The sequence below is a fragment of the Heloderma suspectum genome, chromosome 7 (assembly GCF_057233095.1).
Source record: "Heloderma suspectum isolate Gila_16-S chromosome 7, 16-S_ref, whole genome shotgun sequence".
NCBI classification, from domain to species: Eukaryota; Metazoa; Chordata; class Lepidosauria; order Squamata; family Helodermatidae; genus Heloderma; species Heloderma suspectum.
This window is the reverse complement of record NC_139464.1, coordinates 125,097,934-125,121,768: the sequence shown is the minus strand read 5'-3', so window position 1 is coordinate 125,121,768 and position 23,835 is coordinate 125,097,934. Positions and strand designations below refer to the sequence as shown.

Genomic DNA, 23,835 nt, shown 5'->3' with positions numbered 1-23,835 from the left:
AAACAGAATATGTTTTGGGAGGCCATATGTACATACAGGAAATGCAGCAGAAGCAGGTGCTGTCTGAGGGAAGTAGTTCTCTGCATATATCCATTATTTCCTAAGAAATGTTCCTCCTTGTAAAGTCCCCTCTTAGCAAAACTTCCCTCTGGTGAATAATATACCTTCAGTCCAGAATGCAGGTTTGTCAGAGCTGGTGATGCAAAGCAGAACAGGATTCATGCACTGTTCATAGTTTGTATAAAAGCAAATTTAAGCAGCCACCACTTGTCATTCAAGAAACACATAACTACTGAAGTTGGAAGGGCCTTGTCTTTCTTTGCATCTGGTCACCCTGGTTCTTGCTCTGTGGCAAGAAAACTGTGCCCACCACTAATTTGCTCAGATTATTTTACCCAAATAAAGACTCCCATTGTTGGGGGAAATTACTGTTTCCTAACATTCAGGACATATTTCTAAAATACAATATAGATTTCTATTGCTTATTCCATTTTAACTGTAATTGGATTCTGGGAGCTGTAATTTGAAGAGGGCATTGAGAATTCTTTTAGCACCCCCCCCCCCCCCGAAGCATAGTTGCCAAGATTCGCTGGAGGGTGAAGGACTGGCTTAAGTCAAACTGTTTAAGGCTGCAAATTCTATACACACTTACTAGGGAATAAGTCCCAGTGAATTCAGTGGGACTTAACTTCTGAGTAGACATGCAGAGGATTGCACCGTTAATGAAAATCATGTTTCCCGCCCCAGCAAGTACCTCTATTATGTGTGTGCAGCTCTGGGAGTGATTCAGTTAGCACCATGGGACTTACTGGCTGGTGCCTGTGACATAATGTTTGAGCCTTCGTGCCTCTTGCGTTTATCCACACGGTTCTGAATGCCCTGCCATTGACACTACTGTTGTTCTATAACAAGAACCTGAGGGCTGCTTCTGCTGTTACGTTTTTGTACTCTTAATTCAGAACCATGGAGAATTGCCATTTATACCTTTCAAATGTCAGAAAGATCAGATGTGGGTGTGGGGTATGTAGCCTTCATAAACAGTGAAAACACACTTGTGAGAATGGCTTGTCTTCAGCTTGCATGGCATTTACAAAGATCTATTCTCATCACTCAGTAATTTCAATCAGACTGGAGTACTCTACAGATGACCATCCTCTGGAGTAAGACTCGGACTACACGTTATGTGGAGTTCTATGATTATTTCCTCAATTACTATTTTTAGCTGAAAGCAAACTGCACTGAAGAGTGGGCATGGAGAAGCTTCACCCTTCCCCTGTCCCCTCTGGTGTGTCTTTTCAGCTTGAAAGCACTCTCCCCAAACTGCTGTTTTGCCTGCTTGGGCAGTCGTTCCCAAACTGGTGTCCTCCAGATGTATTGGGCTACAGCTCCCAGCATCCGTCAGCCAGTCATGCTGGCTGAGGGATGCTGCGAATTGTACTCCAACACATCTGGAAGGCACCAGGTTGGGAACGGCTGCAGTAGGGGAAAACCATGGAGACACTGTATCTTTTTACCCATGGGATGAAAAAGTAGCTTGGGGGGGGGCAGGCGGGGGGACTCAGCTGAAAAGCAACCAGAGGGGAAAAGTGAAAGCATCCCCCTGCATTTGGACTTGCAGCCTGTCTCCGCTGCTTTGGGTTAAAAGAAGCCAGTATGGAGGGAAGGGTCACAAAACTCTGTCATGTACAGTTTGACCCTCAAGTCCACCTGTCTTTGTATAATGGAGGGATTTAGAATAAAGTTCCAAAGAGCTAATGCTGTAGAGTTAAAACAAATTCTTGGTACCATCACCTTATTTTACGCTCCCGTGCAACACAACTAGGGATTTTTATAATCCAGACATAATGTGTTTAGGAATTGGGTTGTGTTATAGGTCAGTTTAAGTGGTTTGTGGGACACACCTGCATGTGTCAGAATGTCAAATATTTATACTCTGAAGATACCTGTTTTTTCAAAGGCAGCACAAGCAGCCATAGATTGCAATCCTATATGGAGTTAGGCAGGCCTAGGCACGTTGACTCCAGTAGTCTTAAGTGCCCTTGTAAAGGACCAGGCCATCACAGAAATAGAACACAAATAGCCCAGGCTTTGCAGCCTTTTCTCACACATGAATGTCTTGAACCACTGCTGGTGAATATGGTATTGTCACACATCCTGAGTTATGGTTTGCATAGTCTCTACAGTTGATTGCATTCCCTGAGCAATATAGGAAGCTTCCCTGTCTCAGTTAGGCTATTTGTACTTCTAGCCCATGTGCTCTACCGCTGAATTATGGTTTCTCCCCGTAAGAGAGGAGCAGAGTCCAGATTTATAGTTTCAACGTCTCCCCTGGTGCTCACCAAGGGTTTGGTTATCAGTTGTTACCAGCAGTCTCACCCACCCTTTCTTCTTTGTAATGGGCTCATGCATTCCAGGGCATTCTGTCTTTCTAAGCCCCAAACCCTTTCAAGCTGAGAAAAAATAAAATCTCCACTATAATTAAAGTGTCTTCAGGGGAGAGGCAGAAGATGTGAAAAGTGTACCTTCTTTTCCCATGCATTTTTAGTCAACATTGATTTTCCTATATAAAAGTAAAGTTATTTCTTTCTAGCCCGACAGCCTTCCTTTAATAACATCCTGACATGCATTAAATAGTATCAGGTGAAGCTTTCCTAGCTGGGGGCTTTTCTACATGAGGTTTTTAACCTGTACCTTTACTGAGGCTTCTGCTTCCGAATTCTTTGCGGCATTAAGATCAGCTCCTTTACATGTATTTTTTCCCCTGGGGTTTTTCTTAGTTTCTGTATCTTCTATTACACAACCACTAGGTGGTGCTGTGGTATAGCGGAGTTGCACAAATACAGGAAGATTAGGGATGGCAGCAGAATCCAGATGGGGATTCAAGCATGGTGGATTACCGCCATCTTTGCCTCTCATACTGGAGTTCACAGACTGCTGCACTTGCCCGACCTTGTGCGTGCCAAGTCAGGCAAGCGTGGTAGGCCCTGCTCCTCCACCGAGCCACTGTTGGTGGCTCGGCCTTTTTCGTAAAGGTCGATTTTACATAAATGGAGGCCCTAAAGAGTCCCATTTATGCAACATTACTGGCATAAATGGTCTAAATGGGGCATTTACGCCTGTAATTTGGTGTAAATGGGACTCTTTATGGCCATTTTTGTAAAATTAGCCTTTATGGAAAAGGCCCAGCCGCCTGTGAACACCTCGCGTCCTCCTTGAAAGGAAGGAGAGCACAAGGGGGCGCCACCACTGCTGAGCAACCGTGCCCCTCTCTGCCGGGCACTTGCAGAGGGAGGCATGGTTGCTCGGTGGCGGTAGCCCCTCATGCTCTCTTCAAACGAGACAGCGAGGGGTTGAACGTCAGCAGGGGCAGGCTTGTGAGGTGGTGTGAGCTCACGCCAAGTGCCCGTGGACCGTCGGGCGGCTCGCCCCACGCGCTTGCTGGGTCAGGTAAGTAACAGGGGTTGGGCAGGCACAGGAGGGTTTGTCCATCCCTAAGGAGGGTTTTATAATGCCATTCAGAAAAATCAAGCTTTCCTCATTAGGAAAACAACTGCGATAATGGTTGCAAAGGATGAGGGAGGCTCTGGAGGATGACAACGTCATGTGAAGGACCTGCAAACTACCATGAGTGAGGAATCACGAGCTCACGACAAAAGATTTGTGTAAAAGGGCTCTGGGAAATAAGTGGTGGGAAATGCTCCACCCGCTAAATGTGTGTGTATATCCAGCTATGGTTAAAGGTGCAGGAGAAGACCAGAAAAAGGTAGGAACTCTACTAGAGAGCCGAGTTAAATTTGCTGTTTGCAGGTGGTAAGTTCAGGGCAATTTGACTTTTATTCTTATCTATGTATTTCTCCTTTGGTAGGCAACGTTTGGCGATTAAAATAAATGGAAGTATTTCAAATGGAAACATCTGTCTCCATGATAATAACTACAAACTATATTTTTCTCTAATGCCTTCTTTTGTAGGAATTCAAAGCACTTTGAAGTACTAACAGTTTAGCCTCATGTGTTTCTGTGAGGTAAACATCCTCATTTTGCAGAGCAAAAGGTGAAGCAAAGTTCTCAAGGAGTTCATGCATTTGAACGGTTGAAGAGTCAGTAATAGGTTCCCAAACGTTCTAACATCCAGTTCCCAGCAATCTTGTATTTCTTCTTTGCAACCATCACAGAAAAGATGATGCAGCTTTTTTCTTCTACTACTATTTTTCTATTCCTGGTGATGCACAGGATGAGGTCAGTTCTTTCTCTTTGGTAAGCACTATGTCCCTTTTTGGTGGGACTAAATATTGCTTATTAGCCTCTGGAAAGGTCTCTCTTCTAGAAAACCAAATGCAGCAATGTCCGGTTTGTTCAGGGTCAGGGACATGCAACAGAGGATAAAAGTGTTTGTGTTATGGGGAGAGGAGACCCTATTTCTTGTGAAAGACCTGTTGTTTTGCATTCTTAACACGCTGTTCCTCCTTCAAATTCATTTGCCGTGCATGCTTGCTGGAGATGAATTCCACTTGATCAGAAGGGAACCATCCTCTCTCTCCATCTGAGAGTTTCACTCCTTCAATCCAGCCTGCAGAGGGAACATATGTAAAGGGTGAATAGGCAATCACTTATTGAGTGATAAATCGCCACAATCTGCACGTAACCACTTCGTAAGTCAGCCATCTAGGTGATGCAACCATTTTTCCATGCATCTGCACCTGATGTGCCATAAGATCCTCCTTACCATTTGATCAGAGGATACAGCTCACCTTATTCCCAGGGTGGGATAGCTTATCCTGGAGTGGTTTGACTGTCAGTATGGGCTGGCTGTATCATCCTGCCAGGTGGTGGTAAGTGGAAACGTTACTGCTCTGGGGTGAGGAGACCTCTTAATCTGCATCCCCAACTGTAACCAAGCATGCTTGGAAGTTAGTCCTATTGAAGAGTGTGGGACTTACTTCCAAACAAATATAAAGGTTGCATGCATGTGTACTTTCTTTTCATAAATGTGTTTGTACTGCATCACTTCCTACCCATGTCTCTCTCCCGAACCATTACTCCTTAGGTACCAGGTGACCAGGTGTGTCATCAAGTTCACAGCAGACCCATCAGGCTACTGGCTTACCAAGTGGCCATGTGTAAACTGTGGTAAGTTCTCACTTGTAAGTATCGATCTGTATTCATGCAGAGTGTGTGTGAATCATGATTCAAAGCAATTCAGCAGAAAACTTCCCATTTTCTATCTCCCAACCTACCTTTTACAATCATCTGAAAAAAGGAGCAAAACATTAGCCACATGGAGATTTTGTACAACTTTAATGCAGTCATGATGGGCTGTATTTTCACTGGAGTAGTGACTGGAAGGATGCTTAATCCTACCCACACGGGGCATTTTTCTTATCCAAAATTCCACCACTACCACCACTTGAAGGGGAAAAGATACCAGGTCCCTTCATGTTTCTCCCTAAGAGAAAGACAGCTTGAGGGCGGTGATTTGGACTGGAAAAACAGCCCACAGGGAGAGGGTTAAGTGCACCTTAATGCGCCATTAAAAACTGCAGCCTCTCACAGCTGCATAAAATTAAAACAACCATAATGAAACTTAATGTGAAGTTTGGAATCAAGTAAAGCAGCCTTTTCCATTCTATCCTTCTCAGTCCCAGAAATGCTTATGAGATCTAATTCAAAAGGAAACCCTCTTCCATGGGAAACCAGATGTCATTGCCATCATCACTGCCAATGTCACAGCCAAAGGTCGGGCTCATTCCCCCCACACACACCCCGTTGAATCCACTCACCGTCACTACTTTGCCGCAGGACCATAATTATATCTGCTTTCTCCAGTACCAGCTCATCGTTCTCTCGGGCTTTGTATGACCTCACGCACTGAACCTGAGGTGCATCTGAAAGTTTGATGGGAATGCAGGGATTGTTAGTTGCCAGGTGCATTGTTGTTAAAACCGTTCAAATGCATTGTGGGTTTTTAAAAACGAAAATGTAGTCATGGATGTGTGTCCTTTGCACTTAAAATAAAAAATGTGCACCAAGGAAAGCTGGGTTCTATGATTTGTATCATTTAGGCAAATACACATACAGAATTCCCCCTCCCCCATAATTCTGTTCCATTCCCTGCTCTTGAATTCTGATATTCCACCAGGCACTGCTCACAAAGCTTTTGTGTGTTATGGAGTAGAAATTTGTGTCTCGGTGTTGCCATTTTCAATGGAAGACGATTCTCAAGATGATTAATTGCGGGCCCAATATGAATTCTGCTCCTGGAATAATGGAATACTCACAGCCTTGCTATAAGTTCTCCTTTGGGGGGGGGGGGGACACCTCTCAGAATAGTGGCTGTTTATGCCCGCCATGCAGGTGATAAGAGTTGGGGTAGAACACTTGGGCGAGGGGTGGAATTTTTGATTAGGAAAATAGCAGATGATAACCACTGGGAAGACATAGAGCGGTGGTTCTCACAGTGGGGTGGTGGTGGTTCCCTCCTCCCCAAAAGACTGCAGGGGCATGTGCAAATTTCTAAGGAGACAGCCACAGACAGTTTCCTCCCAGCAGCAGAGATCTAATATCATGGCCATCAAATACTGCTGTGCTTACCATGGAAGGTGCACAGAGTCTCAGAACATATGGCAGCTGCTTCTGGCCAGAGCAGCAGCTCCCTATTCCCATCTCCTTCCCCAGCTGACTCATTTTAGGAGGGAATATGAGATGCTTCTTCTAATGCCAGTATTGGATTAGTGCCTCAGTCCACGGATCCTTGATTGATTGAATGGATGGATGGATTTTTAAGACAGCTTTCAGGATAAACTGTCTTCACAAAATGGGTTGCAATAATCAGTAAAACAATGTAAGGAAATCACACAAAAACATTAAAATATAAAAATAACTTTATGTGTAATTGCAGTCGATTGTGTAAGAGATTTCTGTGCATTTGCCTGCTGAAGAGATGGGGGCGGGGGGCTTGCAAGTTAAATGCAATGAAGAGGGCTGAGTTGGAAATGTTTGAGAGATTCTAGCCTAAGTGGAAGGGACTGTGGACCTGAAGGCAACAAGCAACCCCTCCCATCCAGGAGTCAGGTAAAATTCTAAGATGAAAGAGAAGGGAAGAATCAGTGTTATAGAACATATAGGCTGGAACATTGGATTTCAAAGGCATATGGACAAGAAAAATGGGAGTTATCCTGTGGAGCTGCACTTATGTAAATGGTTAGGTTCCTATTTCTGAAGGGGGCGGGGGGAGAGAGAAGTACCAGCTCAGGCTGGTGTGCCACTTATGACCCTACCTGGATAGTGACGGTCTAGCTTTGGTAATCCATTTCCTGGTAACCTCCTGCTTGGATTACTGCAATGTGTTGTATGTGGGGCTGCCCTTGAAAATGTTCCAGAAACTTCAGTTTGTACAAAATTTGGCAGCTAGGGTACTGACTGGAATTGGTCATTATGACCATATTACACCAGTGTTGTCCCATCTTCACTGGCTCCCAGTTTGTTTCTGTGCCCAATTCAAGGTGCTGGTGTTAATGTATGAAGCCCTTCATGGCTTCAGGCCTCAGCATCTAAAGGACCACCCCTTTCCATATGTTCCTACCCATGCCCGGAGATCATCATCTGAGCCCCTGCTCTGACTACCCACACGCACTGAGATTCATTTATACTCATGAGCAGGCCTTTTCTGCAGAGGCCTAGGAGGGCATTCCAAATTGTGGAATGCCCTCCTAGAGAGGTCCACCCAGCACCTAGTTTGTTGACTTTTTGGTGCCAGGCAAAGACCTTTCTATTCTCCCAGGCCTTTAGAAGTATTTTAACTGTTGCTTGTTTTGTTTTTAGTGTTTAATGCTGCATTTTAAAATCATCACTTTTTAGCTGAGTTATTTATACCATTTATTTATTGGAAGTATTTTTATGCCGTTCCTTGGTCAAAAAGGCTCCCAGAGTGGCTTACATATAATCTATTAATCAAGACAGTCCCTGCCCACAGGATTACACTCTAAAAAGACATGGGGCACAAGGAAAAATGAATGGGGAGGGAAGAGGGGGGAAATAATTTTTTAAGCAGGGCTGGTGGAATGGTCCTGCTTGAATAGCTGCTGGTGGTGACTGTTGAGGGATAAGGAGCCTTCATGAGGAGGCCTTTCAGCAGGGATGGTGAATTTCTGAAATACGGAGTTTCTGAAATACTGAATTTCTGAAATACTGAATTTCTGTTGCTGCTTCTAAAACTTTCAATGTGTTTTATTATTTGTGTTTTTGTTGTTATTTTGTGTGTTGCCCTGAGGCCCTTGGCTATAGAGCGACTCATAAATTGAATAAATAATAATACATTAGTAATAAATCACACTTTTCCTTGAAGCTTGACACAGAGCTGCTTGTCCTTAGTGATGCTACTGAAGATCAGAATTGCACCTTTCTCTTTCCCACTGAAACCTACCAGGCAGCAATGATGAGAATTGCTGTGCCATAGCCTTCCTTAGGTCCTGCAACAGCGTTGGAGGTGCCAAGGCCACTGAGAAATGATGAGATCCTGGCACTCCGCATGCTGTTCCTGCAGTGTTTTAGGGAATATTCTTGGCTGCCGTGGTAACCCATCTCATTGTTGCCACTTTCAGATGTGTTATGGGGAAAGAGATGGAGCTTTAATGGGACTTCTGAAGAGGTTGGGGATGGGGCCTCCTCATGTTCCGTTTGACATCATCAGGTGGGTGATGAGGGCAAGCTTGGAATGGGCTTGAGCTTAAAACAAGCCGGTTCAGGCCTGGTCCAAACTGAGCAAGAATGCATGCGCTCTGGGTGATTTTGAACTGAACCTGGAGGACCTTGTCCATCACTAATGATCACTGGGTTTTTGTGGGGGTGGTGCATGTTCAGAATTGAAACTTATGTTAGCAAATTGTGGGCTGGGAAGGGAAAACTACTTCCTGAGAAAGCCGCAGATGTGGAAATACATGTACTGAATGCTTCCCATGAATGATTGTAACATCCTTGGTAGGTGTGCTGGCCCCCTGTTGTATGTCCTGAGCAATCTTACCAGAGTCATCCAAAAGGTCAGGTTCTGCTTGTTGTGGCATAAGAGCAGAAATCCATCGCAGCTTCTCACTCCTAGAAAATAAAAAAGAAGTGCTGAGGATAATACTCAAAGATGTACTTAGTGGTTGCTGGTGAAATTCCAAGATACAGTATCCTCTGCTTCATTCTCTTGTGGCGCACAGCAAATTATGCCCTTAGCCATTACCTCACTAGTGGCCTTAACAAAGATCATAGTGTATGGGTAGGTTCATACCAGGAGAAGCACTCCATCAGGTATTGTAGTTCCTAGCTGTGTAAGACTCCATAGGTAAAAACTTTGAATTGAGCTCAGAAGCATACACGCAGCCAGTGAAAGCGAGCCAGAATTGGTGATGTATGTTCAGACCTTTTAGTCCCTACTGTCAATCTGGTTGCTGCATTTTGTATAAGCGGCAGCTTCTGAACCATCTTCAAGGGCAGCCCCACATAGAGAATATTGCAGCAATCTAACTTGGAGGTTACTAGAGCATAGACTACTGATGCCAGAGTATCCCTTGCACCATGGTTGCGAACCAGGTTGTTTCCTGCCAAGTTCTGTTCTCTGAGCAAATGGGGAGGGAACTGGGACGTACAAATATTTCTTGTGGGTACTTGCAACCCCCCACCCCCCACTTTGAGGGCTTTTTGAGAAGTGCATGGAATGCTTGGAACACCTCAGAGCGGGGGACTTGTTTGCCATCTCTCGTTACATAGAGAGGCACACAGCTCCATGTAGTCTTCTCTTCAGTATAATGTCTAATTTCTCTCTCAGCCACAAGCGTCACATTCATCCTGTTCTTTTAAGTGCCCAGACTCCTACAACTCATCATGACTTCTGCTCCTGCCTTCAAGTGATACTAAAGGTGAATATAGGCACAGTACTTAATGTGTAGCAGAGGTGTTTTGTGGGTGGCTTTGTACTGGAAACTTCATTTTAAAGGCCCTTGTGTGTCAGGGTTGCATCTGAGCCCATAGAGTCCCAAGGCAGCTCTGATTCTGAGGAGGAGAGGCAATTCATGGGAGAGGAACTCAGACTTCAGAGGCACAGCTGGAGGGGGATCTCCCCCCCCCCGCTCACATCCTTGGAAAGGGGGGGACAACTTGAGCTTTTAGACACCAAGCGCAAGCGAGCGATTGCAGGAGCCGAGCTTAGGCGCTCAGCCCAATTGGCTCGACATCAACAACTGCGCCCCGAGGCCCCGTGAGAGAGGGGGAGATCTTCCCTTCCCACCCCTTAAGTTCAGAGAGTCGCTGCGTTTTTCCCAAACGGAGATAAACTGACGTCCTAATCCTCAGAAACCTCTAGATGGCTGCTCCTTTGTAGTTCCTCTGAGTCTCAGGCAATTAGCATCTGTATGCTTCATTAGGGTGAATGGAATTAAAGCCTTGGAAAGCAGCCCTTTTGTCTGAGTGTTGATTCTGGCTATTGGAGGATTCAGCAGGCAACAGGGGCGTCCTGACATTGTGTGTGCCCTGAGGTAAATAATAAATAAATACTGTATTCACAACTTTCCATCGGGGGTGGGGGGGTGGCCAACTGTCAGCTGTGATATCATCCCTCCCCCATCATTCTGCCCCCCCCACATCACTCCAGCACTTTTGCAATCACTTTAAAAGTGCTCTGAACGTTTTTTTGGTAGGCTGAAGGATGAACATCCATGCATACACTCTCTCTCACATGCGCATGCATGCGCACATGGACAGCCCATCTGAGAGCTGTTCTTGTTTTACATTTATATCCTACCTCTAAGCTCCAAAGGGGAGGCTCAAGGTAGCCTACAAAATAATATAAAAACAAAACTGCATTAAAAACAACCCTAACAATGGACTCTACTCAAGGCCTTTTGGCAAGCATGGCTTGGTAATTGTGACTGGCTAACTGAGGAGAGGTCAAAATGGCTCATGGAGTTAGTACAAAAAGAGAAGGAGGCCTGCTAAATGAAGCATTCATGGTACAGCAAAGTGATCAGACAGGTGGCTGTGCAGAGAAGCGTGCAGAACGTCACTGGACAGGTGCACACACCAGTCTTAGGAATAGTTTAGGCACATGCTGGCCTAGAAGCAAGTCTCACTGCACTCGGTGGCTCCTACTTCTAAGTAGAAATGTGTGGGATTGCAGTTATTCCCTGGCCCCAGGGCATCCTAGGAACTGTAGTTCTGCTAGGGCTGGAAACTAGGGGTCTATAAGAGAGAATTCTCAGCACCGTTATCAAATTGGTCCCGGTGGGAAGCTTTGCCGAGACTCTTAATACGATACACAAATTGGCATGTGTTTTTAGTGGAGGTCTGTCTGATGGGGACCCCCCGGGGGCCTCATCTGGCCTGCGGAGGCTTGGGCTCCCACTGCAGACCCTGGCCACTCCCCTCCCCTTTGCCAGAGATGACCAGGGGCTCAGGAGGGAGCATGGAGAGGGGCCCCCTTGGGAGATAACGGAGATTCCTCTTATTTAATGCACTTAATGCTACATGCTGCACGCTTGGCTGGCACGCAGAGGAGCTCCTGCAAGCGCCAGCCGAGTGCGCTTTGCTTGTCCTGTGCCTTCCCCTTACTGGGAAGGCAAAGAGCAAGTAAAGCCAGCTCCCCAGCCCACGCCCTGACCAGAAAAGCTCCAGTTGGCACTTTGACCAGGGACCCGATGTCATCAGGGGGCGTATCCACACCCACTGACGTCATTCAGCCCACAGAGGGCTGGGGGGGTCCCTGCCCCCCCCCCCGTAGTTTCCCAGGCTTGGCCTAATGTAACAAAGTAGTGTTCTGTTGCTTGGAGTACACTGCCATATAAAGTGTTGTCTTCACCATTCTGAAAGTCATTCTGAGGAATACTGCGGTGCTGGGAGTTCTGAGGCATAAGCCATTCGCTTTTCTTACTGTGTTTCTGTACGGAAGAGGAACTCCACTTTTTTCCCCTGATTGTTCTGCAGCAGGAAGAGGCGGAAAACATTTTTGTTCGCTCCGTGCAGTTTCATTTCACACTTCTCTCCACGCACGTCTGAGGAGGCAGCATAATCGAATACAATAAAGCGCCCGTTCCTACAGCAGACAGAGATGAAGGAGTATTAGAGAGGTGAAGGGTGGTTTTTATGAGCAACAAAGAGAGCTGCTTGCTTCTGATGGCCTTTTAAGAAGAAAACGTACAACACTGTTTATTTCTCCTTGACCTTTTAAACTTGCAGCCCATTAACACTGTACCTGAATTTATTTTGTTGGAAAGCTCCTTGGAATACTGTAGAAATATGAAAATAATAATTTTTGGCTCTCGGTGGACAGTCCATAGCTGCTTGGACTGACTGACCCACGGTCATCCAAAGCACTTCACAGCTGAGTGAGGATATGAATCCGGAGGTTCCCAGTCCTAGTCCAACACTCAGACCATTATACCACAGTATTTGCTTTTTGAAAATGGTAAAGGCTTGGCGTAATGCCACTGCTGAGTGTCCGAGTACTGAGGCGTGGGCATGCTTTCCAATTACTTCTGATTGCTGCAGTCAATGCTAGCCTCAGGTTTGGGGGAATCCTTAGGCAAGATGCGCTCAGTGGCCCCCTCTCCTCCTCATTCTCCTTGCTGCTGTCACCACTCCCCATTCATTTGCTCACTATCTGTCTGGGCCCAATCCACACCGCCTCCCAGAGCAAGATGGGTAGCAGCTGCTGATCCTGCTCCTCACTCCTGCCACCGCTTGCTTGTTCGGGGAGAGATGCTGAGCCAGCGGGAAGAGGGGCCTCCAGGGGTCAGCAGCGGAGCTTCTGTCGGGGCATGGGCTTTCACAAGTGCCCGACAACAGCAGGGAGGAAAAGTTCAGGAATGCAGTGAAGCACAGCATGTCCACATGCTCTTTTCCTTTGGTTTCCGACTGCAGCTCTTTGGTGGCCCTGGGCATGTTGAATAGGCACATGTATCTCACGTAGATTCACCCCTAAACCTCAGCACTGACTTTGGTGCAATGGGCTGCGTGGACACCATGCTGTGGGCAACCTTTGGGGGCCACGTTTGCAGGGCCCGCGGTGCCACACAGTCCATCGAAGACTCAGCCCCTCTAGCAACTCTCTGAGAGAGGCGCGACCCGCCCGCCAGCACTCACTCCCGGGGCCGAGACAGCAGCAGGTAGTCGTTAAAGAGATGTAGGTAGATGGGCCGGGTGGTGAGTTTCCACTTCAAGCTCAGATTGTACTCCAGTGCTGTGAGTTCGCCACGCTTCACGAGCCGCCGTGACTGTGAGATAAGTGGGAAAATCTGCAAAAGGAAGCACAGCTGTTTCAAGCGAAGCCCATCATCTCTGTGAGCTTCGACACAAGGCCGAGGGCTGCTGTCCTCTCCCTATGTGTAGGTGGACGTTTCTTATCCTGTCTCTGGTGCTGGGAAGAAGTGTGACTGATGTACAGTGGGGGAAATTTGATGTTCTATATTGCTCAGTTAGCCCATAGAAAATGAATCACTTGGGTAGATACTAACTAAGGGTTTTCTTCACACAGAGCTTTTATCCTGCCATCGAGATGGCTCCTTCACGGACATTTGCGGGCTCTTTATATGACGCCAAGACCTCCAAGGTGTCTCCTGCACTAAATGCCCTTTGTTCCGTTTTTAAATAGATCACAGATAATGAGCTGCTGCTGCTGCTATTATTGTTATTGTTGTTATTGTTATTATTATTATATCTCACCTTTTCCCCAATACTGGGACTCAAGGTGGCTTTACAACATTAAAACTTGTACAGCTAAAACCTATAAATATAAATACAAGTATACAAAAGTTAAAAATGTAATTAAATCATCAATATTAACATTATAAAAATATCAAAACATTAAAAGAAAACAAGAAAAATAGTATCCATCTGTCATATTTCACAGGTCCAGACTAGTTATTCCTAAAGGCTTGCTGGAACAAGAAAGTTTTTACATGCCTACAAAAGCATACCAAGGAGGGTGCCACTCTCGCCTCCCTGGGAAGGGAGTTCCAGAGCCTTGGGGCAGCCACTGAGAAGGCCCTCTCCCGTGTTCCCACCAGGCGTGTCTGTGATGGTGGCAGGATGGCGAGAAGGGCTTCCCCTGAAGATCTCAGGGCACAAGTAGGCTCATAGGGTAGAATATGGTCTTTCAGATAACTTGGACCTGAGCCGTATAGGGCTTTATAGGACATGACCAGCACTTTGAATGGTGTCCAGAAACAGACTGGGAGCCAGGGAAGCTGTTTTAGCAGGGGAGTGGTATGCTCCCTGTAACCAGCCCCAGTCAGCAGTCTGGCCGCAGTTCTTTGAACCAGCTGAAGTTTCCGAGCGCTCTTCTGAGGCAGCCCCACGTAGAGCGTGTTACAGTAATCCAAATGGGATGCAACTAAGGAGTGTGTCACTGTGGCCAAGTCAGACGTCTCAAGCTATCAGATTACCCTGTTGTGTTCTGCTTGAGTTCCCTCTGTGGAAAGAGTAAAAGTGGCAAGAAGAGGAGCGAGATCAATGAAAGGTATGGAAGACTCAGATTAGGGGAGAAGGAGGGGGAAAGGGGAGTCGTTGCGATCCTACATTTAAAGCGGAAGCAGAAAGCCCCATTTTAAATGCAGGATTTAAGGCTGGTGTAGAGATGTCCTAAATATAGGCTGGGTAAAGGCAGAAGCCAGACCTGGTTGTGCTGGGCACTTTAGCAAGGTGCACTCTGCTTTCCTCTGGAACAGTCTGTGTCATGAGATTGTGCAGCACCAACATCAGCTGGAGGGTTGGGGAGAGGAGTCTAAGGATTCCCTCTGAGAAGACGTGTCTGGGGAGGTACTGGTCTTGAGTATTTGTATTTGCTGTTGGGCTTGAGAGACAGATTGGGGTTTCTGTTGTTGTACTGACTACCCCATGCCCATCAGGTCTCCCTGCCTGAGCTGATGGAGGTGGTCTCAGGCATGGTGTTAGAATCTTGCAGGATGATTGTCCTGGTAGATTTCAGCAATCGCACCGAGGCTGACTTTGGGCGGGGGATGTGTGTGTCTGGCTCGGGACTTCATGGCTGCCATGATAACCATGGGTCCATCTTAATATATCATATGCCCTACATCAGGGGTAGGCAACCTTTTGGGGCCATGGGCACCTTTAGCAATTTGAGAAACTGTCCTGAGCACCACTACAAAACGACTGCCATGGGAGGCATGGCAAAGAACAAGTAACCTGCCCAAAATACTGAGTACAAGGCAGAGCTGGAGTCTGAGCCCAAACACACTAAGCAGCGCACTAAGCAGAAATCTATTTCAAAGCAATCCCAGCTGCTGGTAAGAAAATGTGTTTGTCTGTTTTTTAAGGGAGAGGGGTAGAGAGACAGGGAGAATGTGACCTTGCTAATTCTCCTTTGACTCTCAGTGGCTTTTGATTCCACCAGCCATGGCATCCTCCTGGACTGACTCTGTGGGTTGGGGATGGGAGGCAACAGTAAGAGGTGGTTCTGCCCCTGCCTTTGGGGATGGTTTCAGGGAGTAGCACTGGGGGATTCCTGCTCTACCCCGAGGCATCTGTGCAGTCATTGTGGGGTTCCACAAAGGTCCATCTTATCCACCCACAATCTTTAACATGTATATGAAGTCACTGGGTGAGGTTATCCAGGGATTTGGGGTGAGGTGCCATCACTATGCTGATGAAACCCAGCTCTTTTTGTCATCTGAATGATTCAGGTGAGGCTGTCGAGGTTTTGAACTGGTGCCTGGATACAGTGATGGGCTGGATGAGGGCGAATACATTGAGGATGAATCGTGATCAGATGGATGCACTGTGGCTGGATTGTTCTCAGGCCCAGGAAATTGTTTCTCCTATTTTGGATGACATTGCACTCCCCCTGAAAGAGTATGTGTACAGTCTGGTCATACTCCTAGGTCCTGCTTTCTCACTAGAGGCCCAAGTGACCTTAGTGGTACAGGGGGCCTTTCCCTGCTTTGGTTCATTCACCAGCTTTGACCATTTCTGGACAGGGATAGTCTGATAACCTTCCGGTTGGACTGCTCTGGTGTGTTATACAGGGGGCTGGCCTTGAAGGCTACTCTGAAATGTCAACCGGAGTCCTAGCTGGTACAGCCAGGCTTTATACACATTACACTAGTTTTAAAAGAACTTCATAGTATCATAGGGTGGGAAGGGGCCTACAAGACCATCTAGTCCAACCCCCTGCTCAATGCAAGAAGCCTGATTCCCAGGCGGTCTCCCATCCAAGTACTAACCAGGGCCTTAGCTTCCGAGATCAGATGAGATCAGGCATATCCAGCCCTTTGCTCAGCTGTCTAGATATTTGCTCCTAGTCCCAATTCAAGGTGCTCATACTTTTAAAGCCCTAAACAGCTTGGGACCCTAATCCCTGAAGGAGCACCCCTTACTAACCTGCCCCTGCATCAAGATCTTCTCTTGAGACCGTTCTTCAGATGCCTCTATCAGAGGTACATATCAAGGGAGTATGTATTAACAAAGGAAAGGGCTTTCTCAGCAGGGGCACCCCAACTATGGAATGCCTGTCTTATAGAGACTCGCTTGATGCCCAAGCTGCAGGCTTTCTGGTGCTGGGCTGTAAAGAAACTGGCTTTTTTGAGGTAAAGGTTTAATATGTTCAGTGGTTCTGTTTTTTTCCAAGGACTGAAGATGAAGAGCTTAACAGTGGAAGAGGAAGAAATGTATTTATTGAGGCTTGAGCCAGAGGAGAGATGCAACGTGAGCCTAATATGCTGGCAATTACTGTTGCTGCTTTCATTAAGGGGGGACTATGAGGCCAAGTTTCTGTCTTATATACAGTATGGTTGGATCAAAACTGGTACCATCTGACTGGGGGAGAGCGCAATGTTCTAAAGATGCCCATTGGTCCTGAATTTGAACAGAGAGGTGATGAGGCAGAGTGTTCTAACCATGTTCACTAACCACTTGCTGCAAGATGGCATAGCCTGATGTCTGAACAACCTCCATGGTTAATTGACAGCTGCCATAGAGCTCCATGGCAAGAGTGGCCAAAGGAGTAACCAAGCACCAAAATGGCTGACAGCACAAAGGCTGCTGGGATGCATGGCTGCCCATCTGGAGGACTGCAGGCTCCTGTGAGAGGGAAGGTGGTGAAAGAATGGTTAGTCTAACCACATTGTGGAACATGGTTACCTGCACGTGAGGCAGTAGCTCTCGCAGTGGTTAGCAGCAACCACCATCCACCATGGTTAGCCTAACTACCCTTCCCCAATGTGCAACTGAACAGGGCCAATGTTTTAAAGAAACAGTAAGCATAAATTGATAGGCTTCATTGTTTTATTCCTTTTTCATAAAACATTCCATATCTTAATTTATTTTACTTGTACCTCTGATCTGTTTGTCTCACATCTAATGACCAGCTACCTTAGGCAAAAAGGGTATATTAAATAAAGGGGTGTAGATGTATGGTGGTCGCAGAAGTGAATGCAGGATAACCTGGTGAAGGGATGTTTTTCCACAATTGGTGGCTACAGCAGTGGGATTGCTCTAGAGCAGAGGCTCCCATCTAGGGTAATCCTCCACATAGGCTGAAACATTTTTGTTCACCTAGGCATTATAACTTCTGTATATTCTTATGAATTAAGGAGTTTAGCTGTTTATTTTATGTTACGATTTAATGGCTTGTGCACCATCCTGGAATTCTAAACAGAATGAACAGTGGTATAAAAATGTTTTAAATAAATAAAATGGTGAGGAACTGGAATTCCTTTGAAGTTTATTATGGAATTTCAATAATGGCAGACAAGCTTTCCTGAAAGACAGCATGCCAACCCACTACTGCTTTTCCCCTGTACTTCACAGGTGCAGGAGAGTGTCGGGCGCGCTCTACGATACCCTTCGTTAACATGGACCCACGCTGAGGCCCAGCAGGCCTCAACATCCTGCATGAATTGAGTGCGTTATTATTATATTTATTATTATATTTATTTATATCCCACTTTTTCCCAATACTGGGACTCAAGGCGGCCAAGAATATGTCCCAGAATTAGGGATGTACAAAAGTGACTTACCTTTCGCGGATTATGTTGATGGGGGGGAGGCGTTCCGTCCCTCCCCCCAGAATCCTCGATGGCCGGCTGTGCTTTGCGGCAGCTCCGCGGAGCAGCCGGCCAGGCCCAGCCAGCCCAGAGCCGTCCGCAGCCGGGTTTCCGGCCATGGTGGGCTCTGGGGAAAAACAAAACACCATGTACGCAAATGGCGGCGGCTACGGCTGCCGCCATTTGCATTCCTTATTTTTGGCCGTCTGAATCTACGTAAATATTTATGTAGACTATGACGGCGAAAATAAAGGGGAACGCAAATAGCATAGCGGGCACTATTTGCGTCCCTTTTTGATTCACCGTTTTAGCCTACGTAAATCTTTACATAGGCTAAAACGGCGAATCAAAAAGGGGCGCAAATAGAGCCCGCTACGCTATTTGCGTTCCCCTTTATTTTCGCCGTCATAGTCTACGTAAAAATTTACTTAGACTAAGTGTCAGGGTGGACACTGAGCCCATAGAATCCCAGAGTAGTTCTGATTCAGAGGAAGAGCAGTCGCTCCTGGGAGAGGAGCACGCCCCTTTTTCCCAGGGCCCGCAGCTGACAGAGATTCCTCCCACCAACATTCCTAGATTAGAAAGCAGTCCAGGGAGTGACCCAGCACAGATAGCAGACTGGGTGGATGCGCGGCGCAGACGCAGAGAGCGGCGCCAAATGGAGAGCACAGAAAGGAGGCGTAGCGCCCGGTTGGCGCTCAAAGAACAGTTGCGCCCAGAGGATCCAAGGGAAAAGGGGAGGGATTCTCCCTAGTCCTTATATTCAGGGGTCTGCCAGTAATTGCCTTTCAAACGGGGACCAACTGTTCCAACTTAGGGCATAGGGATGCTGCTGCTCAGATCTAGCTGCTACCTGTAGAGTTGTTAAGTTGTAAAAGAAGAATAAAGCTTTGAAAAGAATCCCTTTGTCTGCATCTGGACTTGGCTACTGGATTAGACTAAGAGAGCCCTCCAAGGAGCCCTTGACACTAAGACGGCCAAAAATAAGGAACACATATGCGTACGCGGGTTTGTTTGTTTTTTTAAACCCACCCAGCCATGATAGGCTATGTAAAGATTTACGTAGCCTATCACGTCGTGTGTTGTTTTTTTTAAAACCCAGCCATGATAGGCTACGTAAATCTTTACGTAGCCTATCACGTCTTTTCTTTTTTTTTTAACAAAACTGGAAATGGCGGCGGTGGCGGCAGGTCGGAAGACCAGCCGCCGCAGCTGCCACCTCCGCAGCCACCACCGCAGCCACCCGGAAGATCCGTCCCAGGTAAGTCTCGTCCCAGGGGAGATCCGCAGGGGGGCAGGGGGGCGGCAGGACGTTCTGCCACGGAGTTCGGGGGGCCGAATGCACTGGCATTCAGCCGCACCGAGATCCGTGGCGGAATTCTCTGCCATCCCTACCCAGAATCCTCTGCAGCACAGAAGGCTCATGTGGCGGAGGGGCAAGGGCTCCTTGGTGGATGAATACATGTGAAAGGGTTATCTGGAGATAGAACATTTATGAATCACTCCTTTAGCCAGCACATTGGAAGACTAGTATGACACAGAGACAGGGTCGATGGTGCGTCTCTGCGCCCACCCCAAAGCAATTGTTGCCTGATGATGCCTTGAATGTCCTCACTCCTGTCCTGTGCCCTTGGGGACAGTAGCCCAGCCCCACATACCAACATAGTGATGGGATCCTTGCCTGTAAGGTAAGAATAAGCTGAAGCAAATGTGAGAAGTGCACATAATGACCATAGTGGTTCATTAGTGGATTAGTTCTGAATGTGTGTGGTTTTTTGTGTTTGGAGGGGTGGGAATGTGTTAAGCAAGCAGGTGGTTGCAGCACAGATCGGGACCTCTGAATTAGTTTTTTTACCTTGCATTCAAACTCCATAGTTTGACTTAAGTAGATTAGCTCCTCAGTGCTCTTCATGCGCTGGACATTTTCATTGCAATCTTTGATGAGCTGCAGAGAGGAAAATACTATCAGGGTGGAAGGACTGAAGAATGGGGGAAATTGCTGTAAATCACACCAGACTTTCCAAAAACAGAGTTGCTTTAGACAGAGGAAGTGTGGCAACGCAGCATTTAGTACTGGAGGAAATAAACACAGGCTAGAGCCAGTTTAGAAGAAGTTCAAATCAACTTACTTTATTAGTGCTTTTATACACATCATCAGAGAAGGCTATCTAACGCTGTTTAACTACAAGCACCCCCTAAGCCTGGATGTCTGTGTGCAAGTAAGAGAAGGTATGAGAGATGGTTCCTTCCTTCCTGGAGAGACCACATGGTGTTTGCTTCAGAGAGGCAGAGGAAGAAGGAAGAGGAAGGGGAGAGAGCAGGAAATAGGAACTGATCAAGCTACAGGATCATCTCTTATTGCCCCCTAGTGTCTGGAAGCATGCAGAGTTGTTCCTATTATCCAGCAATAGTGCCTTTGAGAAGATAGCTGTGAAAGACACAATCCCATATCCTGCCGAGTTGTCACGCATTTGTTTCTGAAGGGACTGATAGAATTTTGCTTATTTTTTAAATGTTAGTAAGCAAACTGTTGTGGATTGCATCCAGAATCCACTGCTTGGTAATGACAACCTAGGAGCTCATCTGCAAGGCCTCTATGGATACGGCATGGGGATGAAAATGATGCTGATAATATGCATCACTTGCCATGATCCAGCAAGGGAAATTCATGGATCCCTTGTGAGACTGAAAAGCCCTTGCACAGAATGGATGTGAGTATGCACACCTGCATCGCCATATGCATTCAGAGGTGAAGCATCTTATGTGGCCCCGTGCATCAGGGTGGATAGGGAAGTCAATTCCATCAGCACTACAAAATGGATAGAATGTGTATCCAAACCCCAGTCTTGGGCTATATGCATGTATTATCGCACATTATTGTACCTGGTATTCCAGCTTCTGTCTAGTGGGAATTTCTGGACCAATGTGACTTTGTTGTGTGGGACAGGGAGAGGTGGCGGCAGCGCTGAGAAACAGCTTTGAATATCTGTTACCTTCTCAAGAGCATCGTATGCCTGGGTGGCCTGCACCTCTTCGTCAGCACCCGGCCGGGTTCTCTTCAATATGTTCTGTGGAAGGGAAGCGAAAAGGGGCTGGGAGATGCTTGGGTGTTTTCTGATGCTATTTTGCATTGTCAGTGAATTGAAGCTGCTCTAACAAACAGTTAGTCCGCAGCATCTCTGCCTCTGCCCAGGAGCGAGCTTTTGTAGAGGGGAGTGACGTGGTGACGCCTCCGTGGCACTGGCAGTAGGAATGACTGCAGGAATCAGTGGGCCCCAGACAGTCCCCGCTGTTCGCCATTCGGCACGCGCAGAAGGCGGGGCTTCCTGCAAGCGCCGCCCACTGCTGCGCCCAGTTCCACAGGAGCTGCCAAGGTTCAGAAATGGCAGTGCCGCCCCGCCCCCCAGGACACAGAACAGCCTCAGTTTCCATCCCCGAAGAGGCTTGCTACTTTCTCCGCACTCCTTCTGCCCTCCAGCTTGCCAGCGTGGGGGGTGGGCACAGGGGGATGTGGCACCTTTCAGGGAAGCAGATTTGCCAGGGGGCCCCATTTTTACTCCTAGGTTGAAAAACCTCTGGGAATAGAATGCATCTCATGGGTCAGAGTTTAGTGCTGCTGCTGCTAAAACTCTCCAGAGTACACTATGTGTATAGAAACTGGAGTTAACCCCTGCTCCTGGAGGGCTGAGAGGTCTGTAAGTGGTAGAGCACAGGGCTTGCCCACGGAAGGCCTGGCGTTCAACACTCGACCCCTCCACCTAACGCTAAAAAGGTAAAGGTGTCCCCAGCCAGTCGTGTCCGACTCTAGGGTGCGGTGCTCATCCCCGTTTCTAAGCCGAAGAGCCAGCGCTGTCCGAAGACGCTTCCGTGGCCATGTGGCCGGCATGACTGAACACTGAGGTGCACAGAACGCTGTTGCCTTTCCCGCCGAGGCGGTACCTGTTTATCTACTTGCAATTTCTTGCCTTCGAACTGCTAGGTTGGCAGGAGCTGGGACCGAAGACGGGAGCTCACTCCGTCACGCAGCACTTGGGTCTCGAACTGCTGTCCTGCCGACCTTCCGGTCTGCAGTTCAGCGTCCTCACTACTAAGCCACCGCGGCCCCACAAAGTTAGTGCCATTTGAAGGGAGAGAACAACCCCCTGCTCAGTGCAGGAAGCCTGATTCCCTTGAGGTCTCCCATCCAAAATCCTGACCAGAACAGACCCAGCTGAGCTTCCCAGATCAGACAAAAGCCAGCACCTCTAGCCCTCTGCTGGTTGGGCCACCTAACGCTCCTTCAAACTAAAGTGCTGGAAAACATATCCTCCCAAGGCTGGGTCACATTTCTAAAATTAGGATACAAACAGTTTGTAAGTTTTGAATGGCAAATTACATGGTTAGTGCCATCAGTGGCCAATGACGTACGTGCAGACCTCCTTGTCATAAACAAGCGGAGACCCAGTGCTTTCCCAACTGCTACTTACATCTTGCTTGCTAGGAAAACTGCATGTGCTATACCGACCTCGCGTTAAGTCCAGGAGGCTGGCTGACCTATGGAACTGTGAGCCCGGTGTCCCCAACACTCTTACCTGGAGAAGGAGTTTAAGTCGTGTGATGCGTTGGAATGGGAGGATGAGGAAGGATTTAAGGGAGAGGCGCTGGCAAACAGGATCGCTTTCCAGTCTCTCCAAGACCTGTTGGAAGGCAGGAACACCATTCCTGACAGAGAGAACAAATGAGACAGGTCCGGGTACGTGCAGGTGGCTTTTGCGTTCTTCTATACCAGAGGTGGGCAACCTGCAGCGTGGCAGCAAGGGTTTGTGGCATGCCTGCACAAGAGCCAGAGGGTCCATAGGCCAGGTTATTATGGCGGAGGTCCAGCCTGCGTTCCTGCCCGCTGCAACAGTGCTATGCTGCTGCCTGCCCCCTTGCTCAGTAGGCTCAAAGGCAGAAACACCCCAGGTGTGTGTGGGGGGTGGGGAGGGGGCTGCATATTTATGTTAGATTTATCTCCCACCTTTTTTCCCCTTGCAAGGAAGCCAAGGCAGCTTACATGGCCCTCCTCCTCTCCATTTTATCCCCACAACAACCCTGTGAGGTAGGTTAGGCTGGGAGTCAGTGACTGGCCCGAAGTCACCCAGGAAGCCACATCCAATAAAAGCAGCCCTCCCCCCTCCACGAACACACATTAATAGGCACGTCCTTAAGGGACAGCTTTCTCCCCCAATGAACCTGCCCAAGTATTATCAGGTTCCTCAGAGGCCTTTCCCCAGTTTTCCTCACTATGGGATGTGAGCTGATTGGTAACCAGAAACATGGTTTTTGGTTGTGCTGTCCCAGCTCTGGAAAGCTCTCTCCAGGGAGACTTCCTGGTGCTGAGCCAATTATCTTCTTGGTGCTAGTGAAAACCTTTTATTTACTAAGGCTTTTTTAGATCTGGGGTTTATACCGTTTTATTGCTGATTATTTGCTCTGCTTTTATGGTTCTATTGTGTGTTACTTCTTATTTGCCTTATATAACTCACTCTGGGAGCTTGTATGAAGAGCAGGCCAAGAATGTCTAAAATGAATAAAGAATAATAATATAAAATAAAATCCTGACTACTCTGGAAGTTCCAGCTACAGAGCTCAAGATCCAGCCCTTAAAAAGCAAAATTTTAGGTCTGGCTCTTTCCTTTTATCTCTCCTACACTTGGCAGACTGTCACAAAATATTCAGGACTAAATGACAATGCTATCCTATGCATGTGTACCCAGACGTAAGCCCTACTGAAGCCGATGGGACTTACTCCCAGGTGCGCGTGTATAGGACTGCCACCTTA

The 23,835-nt window shown here is 47.4% G+C and overlaps 1 protein-coding gene across 2 annotated transcripts in view; it reads right to left on the bottom strand.

Annotated features, from left to right (window-relative positions):
- Nucleotides 1–3,796: 3,796 nt before the first annotated feature.
- LOC146340303 (uncharacterized) overlaps nt 3,797–23,835 on the bottom strand; it is a 76,634-nt gene continuing 56,595 nt past the window's right edge. For both annotated transcript variants that reach the window (XM_084811391.1, XM_084811390.1), the window contains exons 8-15: nt 22,604–22,733; nt 21,026–21,100; nt 19,888–19,977; nt 13,114–13,265; nt 11,903–12,064; nt 9,017–9,087; nt 5,778–5,882; nt 3,797–4,567 (exon numbers count right to left, since the gene is read on the bottom strand). In XM_084811391.1, the coding sequence (XP_084667517.1) occupies nt 4,413–4,567; nt 5,778–5,882; nt 9,017–9,087; nt 11,903–12,064; nt 13,114–13,265; nt 19,888–19,977; nt 21,026–21,100; nt 22,604–22,733 (940 nt within the window). In that variant the 3' untranslated portion in view covers nt 3,797–4,412. The remainder of the gene's footprint in view (nt 4,568–5,777; nt 5,883–9,016; nt 9,088–11,902; nt 12,065–13,113; nt 13,266–19,887; nt 19,978–21,025; nt 21,101–22,603; nt 22,734–23,835) is intronic.